The sequence below is a fragment of the Fusarium vanettenii genome (genome assembly GCF_000151355.1).
Source record: "Fusarium vanettenii 77-13-4 chromosome 7 genomic scaffold NECHAsca_22_chr7_11_0, whole genome shotgun sequence".
In the NCBI taxonomy this organism is placed as follows: Eukaryota; Fungi; Ascomycota; class Sordariomycetes; order Hypocreales; family Nectriaceae; genus Fusarium; species Fusarium vanettenii.
The window spans coordinates 302,263-322,700 of record NW_003315863.1 but is presented as its reverse complement, the minus strand read 5'-3'; the positions used below and the strand labels follow the sequence as shown (position 1 = coordinate 322,700).

The following is a 20,438-nucleotide window of genomic DNA, read 5'->3' as shown; positions in this document are numbered from 1 at the left end:
ATCCCCAAAGCTCTGCCACCTAGTTACATCCGTCGACTCGGATGTCCATAATCCCGACCCTGATCGTGGAATTCGCCCCGGGACATGGGCCGATCCCCGCCTGCAGGATAAGCCCCAGGAGCTAAGAACGGCTCTTGTCTCTGCGGTGTTGGACTATCAGGATCTTGTCTCACATACTCACCCTCTCGCCCAGCAAATCCCCTGGCACCTGAAGGGGAGGCCGGATAGGACGGGCGCGGATACTGGAACGACCGAGGCCTCGGATAGTCTGTATACATGGGCCCGTAACGCGGACTCTCACGTCTCCCAGAGTTGTCACCGCCGACTCGCAAGTAGCGTTCCTCCCGGTCCGCGGCAAGGTCGTCGTCTGTCTTGTGTAACAAGTCCTGACGATACTGAGTGTATTCCTCCATGGCCTGGAGAACCTGATCAAAATGCTCTCGTCCGAGATGCCTTTTGTCATCATCCTTTTGGTCTCTCGCGTCGGCATACGCAAGCGAAGTGGCGATCTGAAAGGCATTGCGGATCTGACGTCCATTCCACCACGTACCCGGTCCGCCTGGTCCTCCAGCATTTTTGGCAAAGTGAGTGAGTGCGAAGCCTCTAATTTCCTCTGCCTTGATGATCAATGGGGGTTCCTTGTTACTGGTAGCCCTTTGCTGTGCAATCATCTCTGATCGCTTCAAGTTCATGTCGAAGAGTGCCATGGTCTGTTCCGCGTCGAGGTGACGGAAGTAGATGCTCACGTGTACGCGTGAATTCAACGCTTCATCCAGAACGCCGACTCGATTTGTTGTGAGAAACAAGATTCCTGGATAGTACTCAAGGGTTCTGAGGAAGACTGTGGTATTTGGTCAGCGGGGGTATATGTCAAGCACTTGCTGTTGGACACTTACTTGAGACCAGGGCGTTTCTTTGAAGGTTGTCGTCCTTCTTTTCCCTACGGGACAGGAATATCTCGGCTTCATCAAGAAGCAGAATACAATCCCACAAATTTGCTAACCGGAATATCTCAGACAAGGTCGATTCAACCTCCCGAGGGTCAATGCCCAGATCACCGCAAGTGATGGCGAACAGGGGCTTCCGATGCGCAGCGGCGATTGCTTCGGCTGTGGCAGTCTTGCCCACTCCAGGTGCGCCATGCAGCATGATAACGAGACCCTTGCCTTTTCCGCGGATGAAATCCTGCTCCAGTGGTTCAATGTCTTGTGCTCGCAGTTGTCGTTGGATCGACTTCTTGTCAAAATGATCCTGCACGACAGATCTGATGAGTCGCTTGTGAGGTTCCTCAATCTTGAGGTCGCTAAAAGGATCCGACATGAGCTGGATAGGCTTCAGGTTTTGAACATCTGCGTTGATGAACTTTCGATTCCTCAAAGAGTAGACAAACATGCGTGAGGGCAAAAGCGCAAGGTCTTGACCTGTCACCTCGCGCTTGGCTTGGCGACTCTCGACGGGCCTCAGATCTGGGTCCATGATGAAATTGTCCTCATCTGCGAACTTGTTCCATTTCAGCGTGTCCACATCGTCCAGTGATACGACAACTTCTGTGAGCTTGGTGATGGGTTTGGAGCGATCTGGCCCAGACCACTGGATGACTGCAAACTCATCAAATGTTGTCTCTGGTTCAAACGTGGGCTTCTTGTAGGAAAAGAAACTTGGTTTCCACGATGGATTCATCTGGTAGGCTTCCTGGAAATCGATGATGACATCGCTGTCAACGTATTCAGCCGTCTTGCCAGCTTCGTCCTCCAGCTTCGAACCAGCAGGGTCATGGGTAAGTGTCCAGCCGTCGTGTTGGACAGCCGGCTCCGTCGAGAGTAACAACTTTTGGAACCTCTCTCCCGAGTCCACCAGCTTGGAGATCTTAGCTTCATAGTCCTTCTCAAACCGCGCCGGATAGAAATCCAGTTTAGTTACGTCCTTTTCGCCTTCAAAGGGCTGCAGCGTCCAAAGGTAGGAGAGGCCGCAATAAGAGTTTCCGTCATAGTCGATGTAGTAGACTCCGAGTTTCAGTTCAGTCTCTTTTTCCAACGTGTTGCGGCGAAAGTCCCCGTTCTCGCTGTCCAGGTTTTGTACAGCCCAGTCCACGTTGGCTGACTCGATGGAGTGCAGTCTCCACAGCCTCCGGCTCTTCTGTCGCCCATCAGGAGAACGATGATTTTCGGCTTCCGTGTTCGAGGAGCTCCCTTTGGAATCACGTCGAAAGAAGACGAACTCTCCGATGCGGAACAAAGACCAAAGGTCGTCGTAACGCACCTTGACACGTTGGGTGTGATCCTTTTCCTCGAACTTGCGGTAGGTTGGGAGAAGCCGTTCCCGAGCAAGCTCCATGTAGCACTTGATCTCTTTGAACCCGGCTTCAGTTATCTTCTCCCAAGAATGAGAAACTGGTTTGTTCCGTGAGATGGGACTGCTTCCAATCGACAACTCCCCTTTCATGGGCTCTGTGTCAGGCTTTGTACTCTCGATAGCAACACTTGGCGCATTGCTCAACAACTCGTCCTCTGTCGATTTGACCTGTGGCTCTTTTCCGGCAAGTTGCGACGAGTCTTCAACTGAGCTTTTCCCTCTCCCATCCGCACCAGGTTCGGATTGTGACACCTCTTGCGTGGCCTGGCTATCGTCTTCAAACCTCGCCTTCAGTTTGTCAAATTCCTCCTCAAGCTGATCATGAAAGTGTATCAAGATCTTGAAAGGCCTCAGGAAGGTGTGGGGCTTTTCTGCCCATGACATCTCCCCTGTCACTCCACCAATGAATGACAGGATGGCAGACGAGTTAATGCGAACACGTTCCATGCGCTGTCTGTCGGGTCTCTTGTCGGCACGAGGTCGTCTGGAGGGCTTCTTTCGTTTTGTTTCGATGAGCTTCTCCCTCTTCTCGGCAGGCAGTCGCTTCAGTTGCTCTTCTTCCATCTCACCGTCCAAATCATCTCCGGCCAGGAGCACTTCGATAGCAAAGGTGCATTCTTCGGGGGTGTAGCGATTCTTGAACTGCTCCCAATTGCAATATCGGACTTTGGGCTCAGTCTTGATCGATTGGATTGTTTCCGTCTCCTCTTTCGCATCCGCATTTTTACTTTCGTCTTTGGCCTGACTGCCTTCAAGTGTCGTCAAGCGCGAGTTCACCTCCTTCAGCCAGTCATAGGTGACACGTTGATGCCATGGTGCCTGTTCTGGCGCGTCTACAACGTAAACAGTTAGAAAGCGATATTTGTCAGGAATTTGAGCCTAGACTTGCCTGTTGCCACATTCTGGCTCACAGCTTGTGTATTCGCCAGCAGTGTGTCTTCCAACGCAGCGCCAAGTGTTTCAGCGGGTGCTTTTATGTCTCCTGGAATCTCAGACACAGTCTCTGGTTCCTTTGATGGATTTTCGGGGCGTGATGGTTGAATGATGGCGGGTTCCGCCTCCTGTTTGGGATGGTCCTCCATGGTAAGGAATAGCGAAGGAAACGCCTTTAGAGGAAGATTATGAGTGAAAGGGGTTTGAAAAATACAATGGTAGCAATGGATTCGCAGAAAAGGGGAGCAGCAGGTCTGAAAGTCGCTCGATTTTGAACATTCAATGACTCCAGGGACAGCAGAAACAGAGCGATGTGACCTCCATCAAGTATTGCTTCATAAACTTGGATCATTACCCGTTCATGTTGGGTCTGCAGAATGTAACATTGGGCGGTCAGACAACATGCTCATAATCCAATATGTGTGTTCAGCTTGCCAGGCCCTCCGCCAATGCCATGCGACAACTGAAAAGGATGGCAGCCCTCATCTGACCCGTGTGATACATCCAAGGATCAATACATTTCAGCTTGGACCAGAGCCTGCTTGATAAACGGTGGCTGAGCCTGCAGGCTGCATCGGCCTCCAATCAGCATGCCTGTAGGCCACAAAGAGGCTGTCAGGCCATCGCCTCCTCACTTCATTCAATTCGACAAATCCCCCGAGCCTGGTCTCAAGGTGGTGACAAGCACTGCCTCGTAAATGCAGCCATCTTGAGGTCAGACGTTCCCTCTGCTTTGCATATTTACTCACGTAATCTTCCCAACGCGTAGCAACCAGGCTGTCGAGCATCCGATGAGCGCTAGGCTTCCAGACATACAGACAGAGCCCCGTCCTTCCCTGTCTTATCTTCTTTGCCAGATATCCTCCACACTCGCACCCTCTCATCGTGCATTCTCGATCACAAGAAAGCAAATTCCACCAAAAAACTCATTCCACTTTGTCAGAGGGCATGACGGAGCGAAACCTGCCCGTGACTCTACGGGAACAAATGAACGACGATCAAGAAATTTTTATCTTTCATGAATGGTTCCAAGATTACTCGAGCAAAATGGGGACCCCTTCAGTTGCACTCCAATTCTATGACAAGGACACCTCTCGCTTTGTTCAAACATTGGAGAACCCGTGAGTAGTACATAGAAACCATTTCCTGCGCAAAGAAATAACTAACGTTTTTGTTCAGGACTTTGAGAGCTGCAATCCAGAGATATAAGGAGACACAGCCCAAGACCGATTTTTGGGACACCTTCAACCCCGATTCCTGCTCATGGGATCAAGTTGTCGCTGAACTTGAGGACACCACAAAGTTTTATCGGGCCAAGGCAGACGGGAATCTTATTCGGCGCTCCTTCCGTAGCCAAGGAGTTTCGAGAAACATGGTACCCCTCCTGGAAAGCATCCCTCAAGATAACGGCTTAGGAGTTCTCAAGGGAGGACTGCTGGTCATCTTTAACGTGAGAATCACCTTTGGAATATTGCCACTTGAACTCCCCCGAGCAAATTTGTCTAACGTGCTTCATGAATTTGTTAGGCTGTCAAGAGAAGAGCAGATACGTGTGAGAAAATCTTTGAAAGCTTCGAGCATATACCTAGCTGCATCGTCAATGCCGAGCAACTCCGCCAGATTTATCCCCGAGACGAATCCCTGTTCTCTGCTGTTAGTAATCTCTACAGTCAATTAGTCAAGGCTATCCCACTTCTAATTGATGTTCTCCTTCGTAGGAGCAGCGGCTCCAGTGAGTATATCATGAAACGACAAGCTACCCGGTCATTCTTTGCTCATGGGGTTACAGAAATCAAGAAATTTGGCAAGTCCGTTTTCGGCGACTCTTCGGCCGAGGTCGATGGCATCCTAAAGCCAGTGAAGAACGCAGAGGACATGGTAAAACAATGCCGGTTGCGCTTGGACACAAGGGGCATTGCCATGAACACAATGGGCATGGTCGAGAGCTATCAATGCCTACAGGAGATGCACGTTGAGCTTCATTCTCACAAAGAACTTTCAGAGCAAAGATTAGCGACCATCGAAGAGAAGCTTGACGCTTTGAGAGCAGACTATAAAGAGACGCACAGCCACATCGGTCAGTCTGTACAATGGGTGGAAGATTTCAAGAATATGATGTACAGTTTTGGCCAAGAGACCTTACGGAGCCAGCGGCTGTCTTTGGGTTAGTATACTCTTCTGCGCGAGGATTGCATACATGGCTGACCGAGCAAACAGAGGCAGGGTCTTATAGAGCAGTTACACCATCACGACTCACAATGCTGGACGTGATGGAAGCCATCTGCAATGAAACCGAGAGGGCTGCCCCTCTCCAAGATCTTGCACTAGTCCTACGAAAATACCACGAGTTCAGCTCCCAGGGACTTTCTCGGGCCAATTACCTCATGGCAATTTCCAAGTTCCAGTCATGGCTGATGAGCCCCGAGTCTGGTATGCTACTCGTTGATGGACACTGCGGCGATCAAAGCATCGGCAAAATTGCTCCTACGTCGGTCTTTTGCTCAGGTCTTGTAGAAGCGCTTTCTGGGCCGCTTCACAACCCATCGCTCTCTTCTCTGCCACAGCAGCCCCAACTTGTCTTGCACTTCTTTGCCGGACAGCATACAAATCCCAATGCGGGACTATGCGGGCCCCATGGCCTCATGCGAAGTCTTATCGATCAACTCCTCCTCCAGTGGCCTGACCATGAGCCACTTGATCTGACGTTTCTGGAGCGAGAATTTTCAGCAAGAAAAACTCCAGACGACTTCGAGACACGATTTCTCTGCTACATCTTTGAACAACTCGTTTGTCGATTGAGTTTCAGCTCGCCATTATGCTGCGTTGTCGACGGTGTTTCGCATTTTGAGACAAATCTATGGGGCTGGGCCGATGATTTTACGATGATCATTGATAGCTTTCTTACTTGTATGCATGAATGTTTAGGCTCGGTCAAATTCTTACTTGTCAGCCCAGAGAGAAGTACTAGGGTGCGATATAGAATCCCTGAAGAATTTCATGTCGACTTGAGGGCTGGGAATTTTCATCCACGGTCACCGGGTCAGAGCTTGGTGGTGGACATCACAGAGATGAAGTCTACTTGGCGTACCTATTGACGAATCTTAGTTTTAACAAATAGATTCTTTCGCAGATGTTATTCATGAAAAGGACAAATGATCTTGATTGCAAATCTATCCGTAACTAATAATGACTAAAACTTTCTATCATCAAAAGGCTCAAACTTGTCACTAATGACCTTTCTTGTCAACTCCATCAGATCTTCCCCTAATTTCACTTGCTGAGAGAGGTTGCTTCCATGCTCGGGCGTGGCTGGACAGCAGAGGTATTCTCCGGTAAGGTGTGTCGTCGTGGCAGCGTAAGCGGCGCTCGTAGCTCCCTCGAACTGGTCCTTCTTGAAAGGCTCCATGACTGTGGACACCATGTATCCAGCGAGAGGGTAACTATTGGGGTATTAGATGACTCAAGGCAAAGGAAGAGGATATACGTACGGTTCATGGACGTGTTCTGTGCTTTGTCTCGTACTGACGAAACCCGGGTGAGTGGCATTGACAATCAGGTCGGGGAACCCGTTTCTTGTGACATTGTCATCAAGATATCGTGCATACAGAAGATTTGCAAGTTTGCTTCTTCCGTACTGAGCATTGGGACCTAGGTCCTGGTTGAGGTCATCTAAACTGTCAAATTTGGTGTCTTTCGGTGCCGCCTGGTGAGCGTTCGAAGACTGGTTCACAATCCGGGTTAACCCGTGCTTCTTAGAGGTCTCCTTGAGAAGTGGGAGAAGGTAGGTGGTAAGAATAACATGGCCAAAGTGGTTCACTGCCATGTGTCGATCGACGCCGTAGTCCGTGAGTTGATAGGTCATGATTCCCCGGCCGGCATTATTGACAAGGATATCCAGACGATCAGTCGAGTTCTTGATCTGTTCAGCAGCCTTCTTCGTCTCAGGCCAATTACTCAAGTCGCAGTTGATCCAGACAATGCGATCGGCTTTTTCCTGGCCAAGTTCATGGGCGAAAGACTTCTTGGCGCCGTTGACAATGTCTTCGGACTTGGAGATGATGTACACCTTCTCAATGTCGTTACTGAGTAGAATATGGGTGATGCCGTAGCCAATGCCCTCACTACCACCAGTAACAACTGCGACCTTGCCTTCCAGATTCGGGACATCTTCAAGGGTGAAATTTCTTGCACTCAAGTTTACAGCTGGGCCACCAAAGTTTTCGGCGATGGTGTTCTGGTCAGGGGTAAGCTACTGTGGGGGAGAGGGGCGAAATGTCAATATCTTACCTTGACGTTTTCAATGATTGATGACATGTTGACGCCGCGTGTGCCTATAAAAGGAGACTTTTCTGAGGTATGGAAAGGTCGGTTCAGTGAAAAAGGCGATCTGATGTGTGTGGCTGCTGCAAGTTGACGAGTAGGAATCCCAAAATGGACAATGCGTTTACTTCGATGAAACGTAGAAGCCTTCATCAGACTGAGTTAAGGGAGTAATTTGCTGCTTGGTTTTTCTAGAAGCCTTGTCCTTCGTGCCGTATTTATCTTCATCGGCAGGCGAGGCCAAGTCATCGCATCACCACTGGCGCCACCGACACACATTAACATCCATGACATCAATGACGCGTAGAATAGGTTGGTAGAAACGATCTTGTCTTTCATTTCCGTCCTGTCTCATGTCATGATCTGCGATTCACAAGAGTGTAGTCGTCATAATGTTTACCCATGACATTGTCATAGACGTTCCTGTCCAAAGCTGCAGACGGGCAGACTTAGCTAAGATCCATCTTCTTATCCCGAAGCCACCCCTCTCACTTCAGGAATAACTCATATGTGCAGCCGTAAATATCTTTTTTTCAGATACAACCCTGAAGGGTCTATAATGTTAAATGGCATACAATACTTATCAGGCGTGGCAAATACCCTTCAGAGTACTTTTCCAGTGAGGGCACTCCTCTCTTTGGCTAATGTTTAGTGGCGAGGTAGAAGCGTTCTTACCTTTTAATATTATAGACCCTTGAAGGTTGTATACAAGTTTTACTAACTAATGATTCCAATTGGTGCATCTTCTTAGGCTCGTCGAGTTGGTAGAAATATTTATGCTTATCAGTAAACATAGGATATCGTATCAACTATTAAAGAAAGCTTGCTAAGTCTAGGATTAACGTCAGACTGTATCCCACGTCGTTTTCCTCTCCCTCCCATCGTCAACACCGTCCTCCACGTTGACTATCACATCAGTCGTCATCCGAATACCCCTACCAACATGATCGATGCTTCCCATCGGCATAATCTCCGTCGTCGAATCACCAGCACCTGACACGGTGCCCCTCCTACCCGCGCCGTCGCTTTCCTGCTCTTGATCAACAGTACTCTGTTGCTTGACGTACCCGCTTGCGCGCCAGTTGTGACTGCTCGGACCCCCTGTCCCCGTGTTCCGTGTTGTTCGTTTGTAGGTGCTTTCCAGACGACTTCGGAGGCCGAGTTTGAAGGAGATGATGCGAAGGAGGGGCTGGAGAGATGGGAAACAGCCGCACCAGAGGCCAACATGGACTTCCAGAACAGTCCAAGGCGCTACCCGATACATCTTGTAGGTCCTGTATCGATGTTAGGAAGACCTTTGAGTAGAATGAGAAGATAATATGACGAACGTGTTGACGCTAAAGTCAGTGGTGACGATAAAGCTGAGACGAATGATTCCCGTCATAATAGCGAACAAGCCGACACAAAAGACTAGAATGACCTTGATGGCCTTTGCACCAGCAGCCATCTTATTCCGGATAACCCAGATCGGAAGAGCGAATAGAGCACCGTCGATGAAGATGCCAACAATTGCATGTGCCCACATCATATAAGCCTCTTTTTGTTTACTGATGCACTTCTTGTTGGGTTTGGTAGCGTGGAAGAGGTCCCTGGGGGAGTTAGAAAGCACCACTCGCGAATCCGGGCCATCAACATACAGGATAGGATCGCACTCTGTGAGGACAAAGAAGAATGCTGCCAGAGTGATGGTCAAGATAACCACTCCTGTGGCCCAGATGCATCGCATGAAAATGCCTGATGGTAATGTTAGTTGTCAGGCATCCAAATCAGCAGGTCACCTACGGTCTCTACTCAGGCGAGGAAGAAAGGCCAAGATGGATAGGCGGACGAAGCCGCAGGCCAGGAAGAATATTAGTTGATTAATTGGTAGTTGCTTCAAGAAGTTCAAGTTAGCGCCGCAATCATCAACCCAATGGGACTTCACTTACAGAGAAAAAGGCATTGAGCTGCTCTGGTGAAAGGGTGCTCATCGGAGCTCCGGCTCCTTTTCCAACCGCTGTGATCTCCAGGATTGACAAAGTGATAGCAAGGCACTGTTCAATAGGCGTTAATCAATGCAATAGAACTCAGTTAGTGTGGTGCTCCTACATAGGCAACCATCGCTATCACATCGTCCAGTCCAAGGGCCTTGGTCACGATGCCACGAGCGTATAATCTCGTGGCCATGACAGTGGTGGTCAAAACGATCAGGGCTATGTTGAGATCCAGTAGAAGAGGGCCCTTGGATTCGGTCTCCCCAACCGGGTCTGGTGGTGGTCCGCTTGCCATGTTGTGGTGTCGAGGTGGTCCTGAGTGAGGTCTAAGAACACGCAACCGAGGCGACTTGTGATGCGTGTAACTGTTGATAAATCTCTTAGTCGACAGATGTCATCGTCCCCCGCAAAGGAATGATCATAACGTTCAACGTCCAGCAAAAGAAACAAGAATCTTTCCAGAACTTTGGGGGGCACACACATCTATTAAGAATGAACGGAATCGCATTCCGACCATCCCCCGCTGCAAGAGGTCTCGCGCCTCGACGCCACAGCCACGTTTTGCTCAAGACAACTGTCTCTGGCTAGACGGCGCAGGGGCTGATAGCCACGCTTAGCGCAGGGAAAATCTGTCGTCGAACTTGGCATTGGGCTTGCCCTGCATGTGATCCCCTGAAAGCCGACTCCATGGACCCTGGAATTAGAGCTATAACCTGGTTCCCATCAGTCCCCGTCTTGGACATCACTCTGACCAGCGGCCGCCACCTTGTCAAGATAATTAAGCGAGACATTCAATTGCCAGGTGATATCGGGTACTGCAAAGTTGATCGCCAACATCACGACCTGGCTGGAATGGCGTTTGACCTTTTCGCGCCGAATGCGGTGCTTGGACCAAAGCTAATCGTCAACATCCTTTTCCGGCTGAAACCTGGTGATGGACCAACTGAGACAATCTCAGCGCGAACTTCGAAGTAGGCAATTCAATTCTACGCGCGCGGTGCCTGTAATGCAGTTGGATTACGGTGGCTTGGAGGATGCAGTGACCTGACTCGTCGGTAGGAATCCCCTGCATTAAGACGGAACACGGAATTTTCGCAACCATTAGAGCTTAGAGTCTCACCACTTTATGACCAAAGAGCAAAGCTTATAAACATCGAGACCGCGTGGCATCCAACCCGGTCAAACGGATGACCTAGATATCAGTCGATATCAAGGTTCAAACATCGATCGACCCCGGGAATGAAGTCTCCCGCCCGGGCTCGACCTGCATCAGCCTGTCAGCCCAAGCACTACGGCACTGCACAGTCCGAGCGGATCCGTATGGCCATGGTCAGCGCACGCCATGTCAGTTGTCGGGCAGAACTTTAAGCTTGCCAAGCCCAGGGATCTACGTCTTTGTTCATCTCGCGAGGCTTGGGACGGTGGCAGCTTGGCAGGCCTCGAGTGAAGCATGCCGAAAGTTGGTTGGCTCGCGGATCAAGACCACCATCTCCGTTCCTGGCTAGGAAGCTTGGCCTTTGATTGACGCCTGTGAACTATCAACTTGGCATGAACTTGGTCAAATGGAGGCTGTGTAATGAATATGAGCGAGTCACGTAGGTCTTGTCCCTGCCTGTGCCGATAAACGCGATTCCAAGACAGGTTTGGGCAGATGTACTAGCCTCCAAGGAGACAGCAACACTCTAACACCTTTTTTCACCATCTGATAAAAGCTGCGAAACCAATGAGAGTACATAACTCAACGCACTTCAGTTGGGTGATTTACAGAACGCTACAAGACACCTTGTGCTAATCATTGCAGAGGTTAGATAACCTTGCGAAGCACTGGTGCCTGACAGGTGGCTCCATACCCAACTCTCCTCAGAAGATGCCCTTGCCACTGTTGAAAGCCAAAGGGCACAAATCCATGACACGAACAAGACATATCATGTCGTTCAATCAAAGGGCGCTGGAACGATCTAAGCTCGCCTTAAAAAAATCAGACCGGCTCATCGGCATCAAACCCGAGCTTAGAGATCCAAGCATCTTCTAAAATGAACACATTAGCTTTCCATCCAAGCAACGGCAAGGCAAACCTGCACTTACCACCGATGCCCCATCTCGAGCCTCTCGCCACAGCCTGCTGCACCTGCGGCATCGCGGCGACAAACTTGTTCAGTATGACACAGGCCTCATCAGGGCTGAGCGAAGAGAAAAGAGGCTCCTCATCAGGTGTTGTCAGGATAGTTCGTGCACGCGTAGCCTGCACAAGAGTGTCTTCGAGGTTGGAAATGTGGTAGGCAAGTTTGCTCGTGTCGACTTCAGGTGCAGTCTTGTGAAGGAATTCCTCCATGTCCGCCACTTCGAGTTCAGCAGGCTGAATATCAGAGCCCCTCCAGTGCTTCTGGTCGACCTGAATGGTCGCCTTGGAGCGGACGAATGCATACTTGAATCGCATGCGCGTGGTGCTAGGGCTGTCGACACCCGCGAACTCGGTGTCGCTCTTCTTAGACACAACAGCCATCCAGCTATCAGGGGTGAGATCCCGCAGCTTGGACTGTACGCCTTTGTAGGCACTGGAGTGGTACGATCCCTTGGCGATGGTGTATGCCTCAGTTGGGAGTGCCGCAATCTCTGAAGATTTGTCCTCTCCAAGGGCCGGAGGTCCGCATGAGAAGCAGTGTGCGCACTGGAGGCCAGTTCCGTTGTAGCTGAGCAAACACAGCATCTGAGATGCGAGATATTGGAAAAGGCCGTTGATGAATCTGGTCGGGGTCAGGGGGGCGTCGCCAAGGTAGAAGGACTCGAGTTGTAATTCAGAAGAAGCGACGAAACCACTATCCTTTCCTTCATGACTGACAAGCAGTTGCACCACTGGGAATGCCGGCAGAGTTTTGGGATGGTCTCGATAGGGGCGCCAAATGTTCTGACGGATTCCGTTTGCATACAGACCAGTAAGCGTCAGCTTCTTCAGGGCCAGAGGAGGGTCTGACTCGGCCAGAGCGTCAAACAATCGGTTGCTGGCGCCTTCATCTTTACGGTCTGGTTGGTCCAGGACCTGCAGGGTGTGTAGACGGTCGAGTGAGGTCAAGGCCTTCAAAAGCTCTGCGGGCTCGTGGTTACGCGAAGCTGTAAGGCTGATCCCTGTGGCACCCTTCAGTGCGTCGGACGCGAGGGCCACTTTGATCGTCTTGGGGTCGAGTTCCGTGAAGAGATTCCACTGCAGACAGTCCTCACCAGCGTAGGCTAGCTGAAGAAGATGGGCGGAAGCATGCGTTGGGCCAACCTTTCCAGGGTGGCAAAGGAGGTACTCCTTGACCATCCGCTGAAAGCCGGGGAAATTTCGGACTTCATCCAGGAGGGAGGGGTCGAAATCATCATCTGGCGAGGTGAGAAGACGGTCAAACAGTTTGGCAGCAGCCATATCTCGGAGTGACTTGGTCGTGTTCCCATCATGGGTGTCGTACAGCGGCTCGGCTGCCTTGAGCTTGGCTTCTTTCTTCCAGCCACCCCATGGCCAGGTTCCTGTAAAGGTCAGTACGGTGTGGTAATAGTTTTGAATGCGAGATTGTCTCTAGCCCAGCATCAACGTACTTGCAAGTGCCACCTCCTCGACAAGAGGCGTATTATCGAGCGCCTCGATAACATCCATGTTCCTTTGCACCATCTCATCTGACTCGCTGTAGTAGCCTCTCAGGTATTCTCGTCCGGGCAAGGGAGTTTCGGTAGCGGGGTTGTCGGAAGGGGGAGCGTCTATTCACTTGTTAGACAGCCCAACTCAGCGTAGCTAGGGATGAGAGACATGGACAACTATAAGTCTTATTAGCAAGTCGGATACGAAAGAGGCAAGACAGAGTAACAACAGCGACGCAACTTGACCATTGCTCATCAGGTGCGTGTTAAAGGGTCGGTTGCGTCAGCTAGTCTCTCTATTTGTACGTACCTTACTCTGAGGGTCCTCATCATCTTCATCTGCCGCATAGATATCGCCGCCTAAGATACAACTGTCAGTCAAGACCACTTGATATCAACACAGAAACGACTCACTGCCAAAGTTCACAAAGCAATAGCGCACATGATCCAAATCAGTAACGTCAATCACGGTTATACCGTCATTGTTGTCGCCTTGGTCATAGCCCATGTCGTATCGAAGCTCGTGAATGGCCTGGACTTGGCCCGTCTTGGAGTCGTAGCTAGCACCGATGGCCAGACAAGTCGTGATGAACGGGAAAGGGCAAGTGGTACTTTCGGCATCTCGATACTCTTCTGGCTCAGAGGGAGGAGGAGGTTTGTCCTTGAAAAAAGCAGCAGCGAGATCCAGTTCGTGCTTCAGGGCCAAACGGTTGCCCGGGTCTGAAAAGATGCGGAGCAGTCGAAGGCATGAACGCAGGGCCGACACGCCGTACAACCACTGATGGTGGACGGCGGCGAGGGAGCGATAGTGCTTGCCCACGCGGGCGATTACGAACAGCTGGTGTCGCTGACCCATGATGGAGACGTCTACTAGAAGAACAAAATCGCTCTGCTCGTCAGATGAAGCTGAAGGAGCGTGAACTGAAGTGCCCGTGAAACAACAAGGTGAAGTTCAAAGGCAGCTAGCCCCGCTTGGGCGAGCTAGGCATCCAAGGTGTGAAGCCACATGTAAAGCCACAGGTAAAGCCACAGGCCCACAGGTGAAGAAAGCCACATACTTACCCACCCTAGCCACGGGCACAGCCACGGTACCAAACTGCCTTCCATCCCAAACAGTGAGCCTTCTACCTAGAACGCCCAGTACTACGAGACTGGCTGCGCCCTAACCGCTCATTTGGATATCTCAGATCTCTGGTTAATAGAATTGTCTGTAATGCCTATGGAGACGATAACACCAAGGTCTATGAGGGGCCAACAACGCAGGGGACTGACTGTGCTCCGACAACCCTTGTGGCTGTGCTATCAGTCTCTGACATCAATCAGCTGCCAAAGCGAGGCCGCCCAAGGCAACACACATGATTCATAAACTGATACCAGGAATCTATATTCCTAGAGCTGGAAACTCGAACTCAAAAGCAAACACAAAGAAAACTAGCACGTTTCTATATCCTTTATTACCAGCCAGCCTTCGGCCTTCAATCACATCAACTACCTACCCTACACGACAATACGGACTACGCTGGATCATCAGGATTTCCCTCCGACAACAACATGTTCCCAACGCCTTTCCTTTCCACGCCTTACTCCGACTTTGACACCTCTCAAGGTCAAAGCCGTCAGTCACAATTCTCATTCAACACTCTGACCTTGCCGGATCCAAGCACCGACCCTTTGCTGATTGTCATGCCGCCTGCGACTCCCAAGCCTACCCCCGAAATAGATATGGCGTCCATGTACCGCGACCTGGAACGGGGGACTTCGACCATCGAGGACTTTCAGAGGAGTAACTTTGGTGAGCGGATGGAGCAGCATGTGCAGCATGTGCAGCATGTGCAGCACGCAACCAAAATCGACATTTGGTCTCCGCTGCCTGAAACAACGGCGGAGGAACTTGAGTCGGCGGAAGAGAGAAAGCTCAGAAAGGAGAAGCTCTGTCGTGAGGGTAAGCAGAGTTTCAGTGAATGGAGAGCTGAGAGAGGCGACGCCTTGCCCGGTTTTGAGCCGTTCTATTATAATGTACACCGGGGGGGCCATGGTAGGAGGTGAAGAGGGCTCGAGGGTTTGAGTGTTTACAATTAGACTTTTTCTATAAGGCCTCTACGTTAGAAGCTATCTTCTCTACTCTTATTATCAGTCATCTCTCCATCATGGAGCAAGTCATCAAAAGACATTTACACTAGTCCACTGTCGTTCGATACCCTATCATCAACAAGAGCATTTAACTACGTCAGTTGCAACTGCTGATCCCTTCCCCAAATAGACAAACACGAGTCATGGTTGTCTGTGCTCCCGCAACGACAGTGGAGCATACCAGGATGATCAGGTCTGCCCTGACCAGCGGATAACGATGGCCATATCTGGGGTAACATATTTATTGCGGGGAACCATGAAGTCTTTATCCGACACCTATGATCATAGGACCATCTCGGGCCTACATCTGGTTCCTCCTCCGCTCAAACTGCCTCGGAAGTGTTTGCGGGGTATACTTGATGTTGCATCCCATGCCGATCCCAGCGTTTATCGAAGTTGCTGGTTGGTCTATGACTTGACTTCTCCTCTGCCGATGGTATGTTTCCGTCAAGTGAGCGGATACACTCTGCTGATCTTGTGGTCGGACAGTTATATCTAGGTAGTACAACCCCTCATTAATATGACCTGCCCCATTTTCAATCTTGCTCTTCTCAACCATTCACATCTTATTGCATCATGGATATCCCTAAAGCATCTGTCGAGCTGGAAGAGGCCAAGAGTGCTGGCGCCATCAAATCCCCTGCCAGCCACGAGACAAGCATCGAAGTGTGGACCGAGTGGTTTAATAACCAGAGCACAGAGTGGCAGAACGAACTCAATAAGAGGACACTTCGAAAAGTCGACATGCGACTCATGCCCACACTTGTCATCATGTACTTGCTCAACTTCCTAGATCGCTCTAACCTTGCCCAAGCGCGTCAGGGTACCCTGGAGGTAGACCTAGAAATGTCTGGCACCGACTTCAACTTGGCTACATCCATCTTCTTCGTCGGCTATCTGCTGATGCAGCTGCCGTCCAACTTGCTTCTCACCCGCGTACGACCCTCTTGGTACCTCAGTGCCTCTTGTTGCCTATGGGGAGTTGTGTCGACGTGTAATGCCGCTGCGCACTCCTTCACACACCTTGTGGTCATTCGATTCTTCCTTGGCTTTGTTGAGGCCCCCTTCTTCCCCGGCGCCATCTTTCTCATGAGTTCATGGTACACTCGTGCTGAGCTTATTCGCCGCGTGGCCTGGCTTTATGCTGGAAATGCCTTGGCCAATATGTTTGGCGGCCTGCTGGGCGCGGCCATTCTTGGTGGGCTTGAAGGATCGAAGGGAATCGAAGGGTGGAGGTGGTTATTCATCATCGTAAGTTGATTTCTCTATCACATGGCATCTTTGTACTCATACAGTTTTAATTCACTAGGAGGGTGTGGCAGCCATCGCTTTTGCGATGCTTGCCGCTTTTATTCTCCCCGACTACCCCCACACCACCAAATGGTTGACCCAAGAGGAACGTGCCTTTGCTGCCTGGAGACTCACCCAGGACATCAGCGAGGCCGATACGTATGGCGAACAAACTGTCTGGGACGGTGTCAAGATGGCCGTCCGTGACTACCGCGTATACGTCTTCCTGCTCATCCAGCACGTTAGCTTACTCTCGCAGACTTTCCAGTATTTCTTTCCCACCATTGTTGGCACGCTTGGCTATGGTCGTATCGTTACCTTGTGGCTTACGGCTCCGGCTTGGGTATGTGATTGACTCATTCCCTTTGTGGATCGCATGTTTTCGTCTTTGTTTGCTGACATCCGAATAGTTTGCCACTTTCCTCCTCTCTATTTGTGTGACATTGAGCTCGGCGAAGACAAATGACAGATCCTTGCACATTGTTTGTCTCATGCTGCTGGCAGCCGTCGGAAACGCGATTGCTGCCGGGACAACTGTCGTTGGGGCCCGCTTCTTTGCCATGTTTCTTATGCCAATGGGGGCTGTGTCTTCCTGTGAGTCGATCTATGCAATCCCAGCTTACGCAGTCACTAACCTCTCTACAGACCAAATCATCGTGTCATGGGTAGCAAATTCCTTTCCCCGTCCGCTTGTCAAACGTTCAGCCGCAATTGCTATTTGCAACATGATTGGCAATACCGCAACCATTTACGGGTCATACCTTTATCCCAGCAGCGATAGCCCTCAGTACCGACCCGGAGGAAGCGCAAACGCGGCCATCTGTGTTGTCGTCGCTCTGCTTGCCCTCCTGCTACGCTACATCCACAAGTGGGAGAACAAGAAGCTTGAGCGTGCTGAAGAGGATCGGAACGATGCCACAGAAGGAGGAGGCAAAGCCACTGCTGCATCTGGCCGTCAGCTCCCACAGCCGGGGTTTCGATATATCTATTGAACTGCCCAGTATACTAATGCATACGACTGCTGCCTTTCGAGCACACTCCAAATTTTGCCATTGTCTCCCGAATACCGTGAAGACAGTAGGAAGACGGTAAATCACGGGACCAAACACAAAACGGCCTCTCCCACAAATGTGGTCATGGTGACGCGGAGTCGTGGTCGGCCTCCCTGTGTTACCCAAGATTTTTACCAACAAAATGATCACTGGAGCCCACACCGCTGGACCCAGCTCTTTTTTCTGATTTTATCTTCTCTGCTCTTCCAAAGCCCAAGTTGTGCGGCAATGATGACAATGGCGTCTATTATTCCCCCATCGCGCCCCAGTGCACCCTGCACCCTCCTATCCATGCCATTGGAAATCCGTCAGCATATCTTTCGCCTTTGCACCCCCCAGAACCTCTGTTTCAACTGCTCTTGGCCTTTTGACTCTCAAAACCGCCCCGACGATTGGCGTAATGCGGTCGCGCTTGACGACGACGCCGGGATAGTCGAATCTTGGGACTCCTCCTCCTCAGACCCCGAAGAGGATACCGACAGTGAGCCGCCCTATGAGCCGTGTGGGCTTGATGACTACTGTCACGAGTCTCAACGTCACCGTCCACAAGGCCTCACATCTGGTCCGAGCGCTTTTCCCGGGCTACTTCTCGTTTGCCGCCAGATTACTGATGAGGTGACGCCAATGCTGTACGGAGGTAACACTTTCATATTCAATGATCAACATGATGCTCGGTTTGATACTTTGTTCGGATTGGGCTTGGGAGCAGAGAAGCGTATCCGGAAAATGATTCTGGTCCTGCGGCCCAGTGGAACTACCCAGGGTTCCCCCCTGGACTCGGACATCTGGGATAAAATCCTCAGCAACGTTCTGATACTGGGCATCATTGTCCCGATGTGGGGGCCTGGCTATCGCGATGAGTTTGGCGCAATATACTCAAGCGAAGGCATGGGTAAATGGACCGCCTGGTTGACGTCGATCCTCCAGTACCTAGACCGGGCTCTTCCCAAGACGACCAAAGTCGTGGTGGATACGAACAAGGAAGAAACCACGGATCAATTAGTGAAGAAGGAGATGTTTGGACGCTGTGTCTTCCAGCGACTGCGCGCTGGTGATAGCATTTTCAGAAGGGGGGAGTTCGCCATCAAGACAAGACGATCCGATGAGTCGGACCATGACGACTATGACTACGACGACTATCCGACTAGTTGTAGGGACATCATTGATGATTGCGACTACTGCCTGTACTATTCCGACTAAAGGTGGGAAAGTTTGATAATTCATGGCAGGTTGACGGTGGGCTCTTCTAGGATTGTGGCGGAAGGGATGAACTAACAGTCGAGAGCGAGCTGACCTAGGGAATGAGAAACTCTAACCCGACGAGAGGCTGATGGGAGACACATGGAAATGTGAAAAGCGTGCCGATTACGGCTTGGTCTCTATAGTTGTTTGTTTCTAAAGAGACTTGATCAAATGTAAATCACGTAAAGACCAAGGTATCTTCCATGTGCTTGCCATCCATTGGCTCTCCCTATCTTGTCAGTTCCGAATCGGAGAGACCTACCGCTTCCGGGGTAGAATCCGACTCTGGGATTATAATCCGTGACGGGGGTTGCAATATCCGCTTCGGATGGATACCTATAAAAGTGTAGATGCCCTCGCATTCACCCCACCTGGCCAGACGCCTTGTTGCCAGTCGATTCTTCTACATAGATCATGAAACTCTTTTATGAAATGAACCCATGGAAGGCCTTGGTCTACTTCTCATCTCTTCCTGCGGCACTGGGACAGAACGGCGGGACTGACTTCTCAACATGGTTCAACATCACCGAGTTCCCCAACCCCCAGGTCGCCAACGTCGCACGCCTTCAGGCGGAGGCCCAAGAGCTTGCCCAGGGAAGGCTCTGGTATGACTATGTCCATCGATGCATCAACTCCCAGAAATACCCGACGATTTCCAACAACGTCCAGACTCCTGGCTGGGTGACCCCTGCTCGGGCTTTCGACTCCCTCTTCTTTGTTGGCTACTCATTCGTGTCATCTTGGGCTATCGGCACAGGTGACGGAATCATCTTGATTGATGCGCTCAACAACGCTGAAGAAGCCGAGAAGGTCATTATCCCGGGACTGAAGGCCTTTGGATATACTGCTCGTGACATCAAGGCCTTGGCCATCACCCATGAGCATTTCGACCACTACGGCGGAGCTGCTTGGTTCCAGGATACGTTTAATACCCCTATCTACGCCTCCAGTGCGGCATGGGCTGGTATGAAGAAACTTCAAGGCACCCCGAGCATTGACAAGACTCTTGACGAGGGTGACGTCTTGGAGATCGGCAACACCACGGTGCGCGTCTTTTCGACTCCAGGTCACACACCGGGCACCATCTCTCTGATATTCCCCGTTTATGACCGTGGCGAAAAGCATGTTGCAGGACTGTACGGCGGCGGAGGCATTCCCAGCAAGGCGGAGGACAAGACCACCCAGGTCCAGTCATTTCTGAGGTTCAGTCGCCTGGCTAAGGATGCGGGGGTGGATGTCCTGTTGAGCAACCACTAGACGTAGGATCACACTCTACAAAATTTGGATTTTCTGGCAAACCGGCAGTGCTCAGGCAAGAAATGCAGCTTGCCAAACCCGTTTGTGGTCGGAAATAAGCAATATGTATGGTACTTGGAGTTGATGGCCAAGTGTGTAGAGTTGCAAGCGGCGAGACAGGGTCAGAACCTCACCATGTAGATAGCAGGTTACTTGACGTTCGCGGCTATTGTCAAGGTTAGGCTGATCTAGTTGATCTAGATTTGGCTTCCATCTCTAAGCCACTAGGCTCTAGTAC

The 20,438-nt window shown here is 50.8% G+C and overlaps 9 protein-coding genes across 9 annotated transcripts; 5 read left to right on the top strand and 4 right to left on the bottom strand.

Moving 5' to 3' along the window:
* Positions 1–23: 23 nt before the first annotated feature.
* Positions 24–3,036, bottom strand: NECHADRAFT_45867 (uncharacterized protein; the record flags this gene model as incomplete). Its single annotated transcript, XM_003044352.1, has 3 exons — positions 24–841; positions 897–2,416; positions 2,603–3,036. Coding segments are annotated over 3 exons (2,772 nt in total), but the record flags the coding sequence as incomplete, so codon positions are not given.
* An 839-nt stretch (positions 3,037–3,875) lies between these two features.
* NECHADRAFT_83084 (uncharacterized protein) lies at positions 3,876–6,380 on the top strand (the record flags this gene model as incomplete). Its single annotated transcript, XM_003044480.1, has 5 exons — positions 3,876–3,979; positions 4,143–4,406; positions 4,465–4,735; positions 4,813–5,449; positions 5,503–6,380. 5 exons carry the CDS (start codon positions 3,876–3,878, stop codon positions 6,378–6,380), a joined length of 2,154 nt encoding a protein of 717 aa, XP_003044526.1.
* Positions 6,381–6,475: 95 nt separating this feature from the next.
* Positions 6,476–7,599, bottom strand: NECHADRAFT_83083 (uncharacterized protein; the record flags this gene model as incomplete). Its single annotated transcript, XM_003044351.1, has 3 exons — positions 6,476–6,725; positions 6,774–7,534; positions 7,573–7,599. 3 exons carry the CDS (start codon positions 7,597–7,599, stop codon positions 6,476–6,478), a joined length of 1,038 nt encoding a protein of 345 aa, XP_003044397.1.
* An 850-nt stretch (positions 7,600–8,449) lies between these two features.
* Positions 8,450–9,873, bottom strand: NECHADRAFT_83082 (uncharacterized protein; the record flags this gene model as incomplete). Its single annotated transcript, XM_003044350.1, has 5 exons — positions 8,450–8,879; positions 8,934–9,339; positions 9,388–9,478; positions 9,534–9,638; positions 9,694–9,873. The coding sequence occupies 5 exons, from the start codon at positions 9,871–9,873 to the stop codon at positions 8,450–8,452; spliced, it is 1,212 nt and encodes a 403-aa protein (XP_003044396.1).
* A 1,363-nt stretch (positions 9,874–11,236) lies between these two features.
* On the bottom strand, positions 11,237–14,067 carry NECHADRAFT_101143 (uncharacterized protein). Its single transcript, XM_003044349.1, has 5 exons — positions 13,605–14,067; positions 13,506–13,550; positions 13,152–13,310; positions 11,664–13,082; positions 11,237–11,606 (listed from the first exon to the last, which is right to left on the bottom strand). The coding sequence occupies exons 1-5, from the start codon at positions 14,044–14,046 to the stop codon at positions 11,557–11,559; spliced, it is 2,115 nt and encodes a 704-aa protein (XP_003044395.1). The 5' UTR covers positions 14,047–14,067; the 3' UTR covers positions 11,237–11,556.
* A 674-nt stretch (positions 14,068–14,741) lies between these two features.
* NECHADRAFT_83080 (uncharacterized protein) lies at positions 14,742–15,434 on the top strand (the record flags this gene model as incomplete). The annotated part of the gene is made up of 2 exons (XM_003044479.1): positions 14,742–15,132; positions 15,325–15,434. 2 exons carry the CDS (start codon positions 14,742–14,744, stop codon positions 15,432–15,434), a joined length of 501 nt encoding a protein of 166 aa, XP_003044525.1.
* Positions 15,435–15,840: 406 nt separating this feature from the next.
* Positions 15,841–17,602, top strand: NECHADRAFT_95151 (uncharacterized protein; the record flags this gene model as incomplete). Its single annotated transcript, XM_003044478.1, has 5 exons — positions 15,841–15,917; positions 15,968–16,571; positions 16,630–16,953; positions 17,021–17,204; positions 17,256–17,602. 5 exons carry the CDS (start codon positions 15,841–15,843, stop codon positions 17,600–17,602), a joined length of 1,536 nt encoding a protein of 511 aa, XP_003044524.1.
* A 266-nt stretch (positions 17,603–17,868) lies between these two features.
* On the top strand, positions 17,869–19,097 carry NECHADRAFT_101142 (uncharacterized protein). The gene has a single exon (XM_003044477.1). It carries the CDS (start codon positions 17,891–17,893, stop codon positions 18,860–18,862), a length of 972 nt encoding a protein of 323 aa, XP_003044523.1. The 5' UTR covers positions 17,869–17,890; the 3' UTR covers positions 18,863–19,097.
* A 239-nt stretch (positions 19,098–19,336) lies between these two features.
* Positions 19,337–20,161, top strand: NECHADRAFT_83077 (uncharacterized protein; the record flags this gene model as incomplete). The annotated part of the gene is made up of 1 exon (XM_003044476.1): positions 19,337–20,161. The coding sequence occupies one exon, from the start codon at positions 19,337–19,339 to the stop codon at positions 20,159–20,161; it is 825 nt and encodes a 274-aa protein (XP_003044522.1).
* Positions 20,162–20,438: the final 277 nt, after the last annotated feature.

What these genes read in the sequence shown, in the direction of transcription:
- NECHADRAFT_101143 (XM_003044349.1), bottom strand. Translation starts at nt 14,046, where the DNA reads ATGGGTCAGCGACACCAGCTGTTCGTAATCGCCCGCGTGGGCAAGCAC. An exon ending in AGATGATGAGGACCCTCAGA is followed by an intron (nt 13,311 to 13,505) that starts GTAAGGTACGTA and finishes ACAAGTGAATAG; the next exon opens with ACGCTCCCCCTTCCGACAAC. An exon ending in CGAGGAGGTGGCACTTGCAA is followed by an intron (nt 13,083 to 13,151) that starts GTACGTTGATGC and finishes TGACCTTTACAG; the next exon opens with GAACCTGGCCATGGGGTGGC.
- NECHADRAFT_101142 (XM_003044477.1), top strand. Translation starts at nt 17,891, where the DNA reads ATGATGACAATGGCGTCTATTATTCCCCCATCGCGCCCCAGTGCACCC.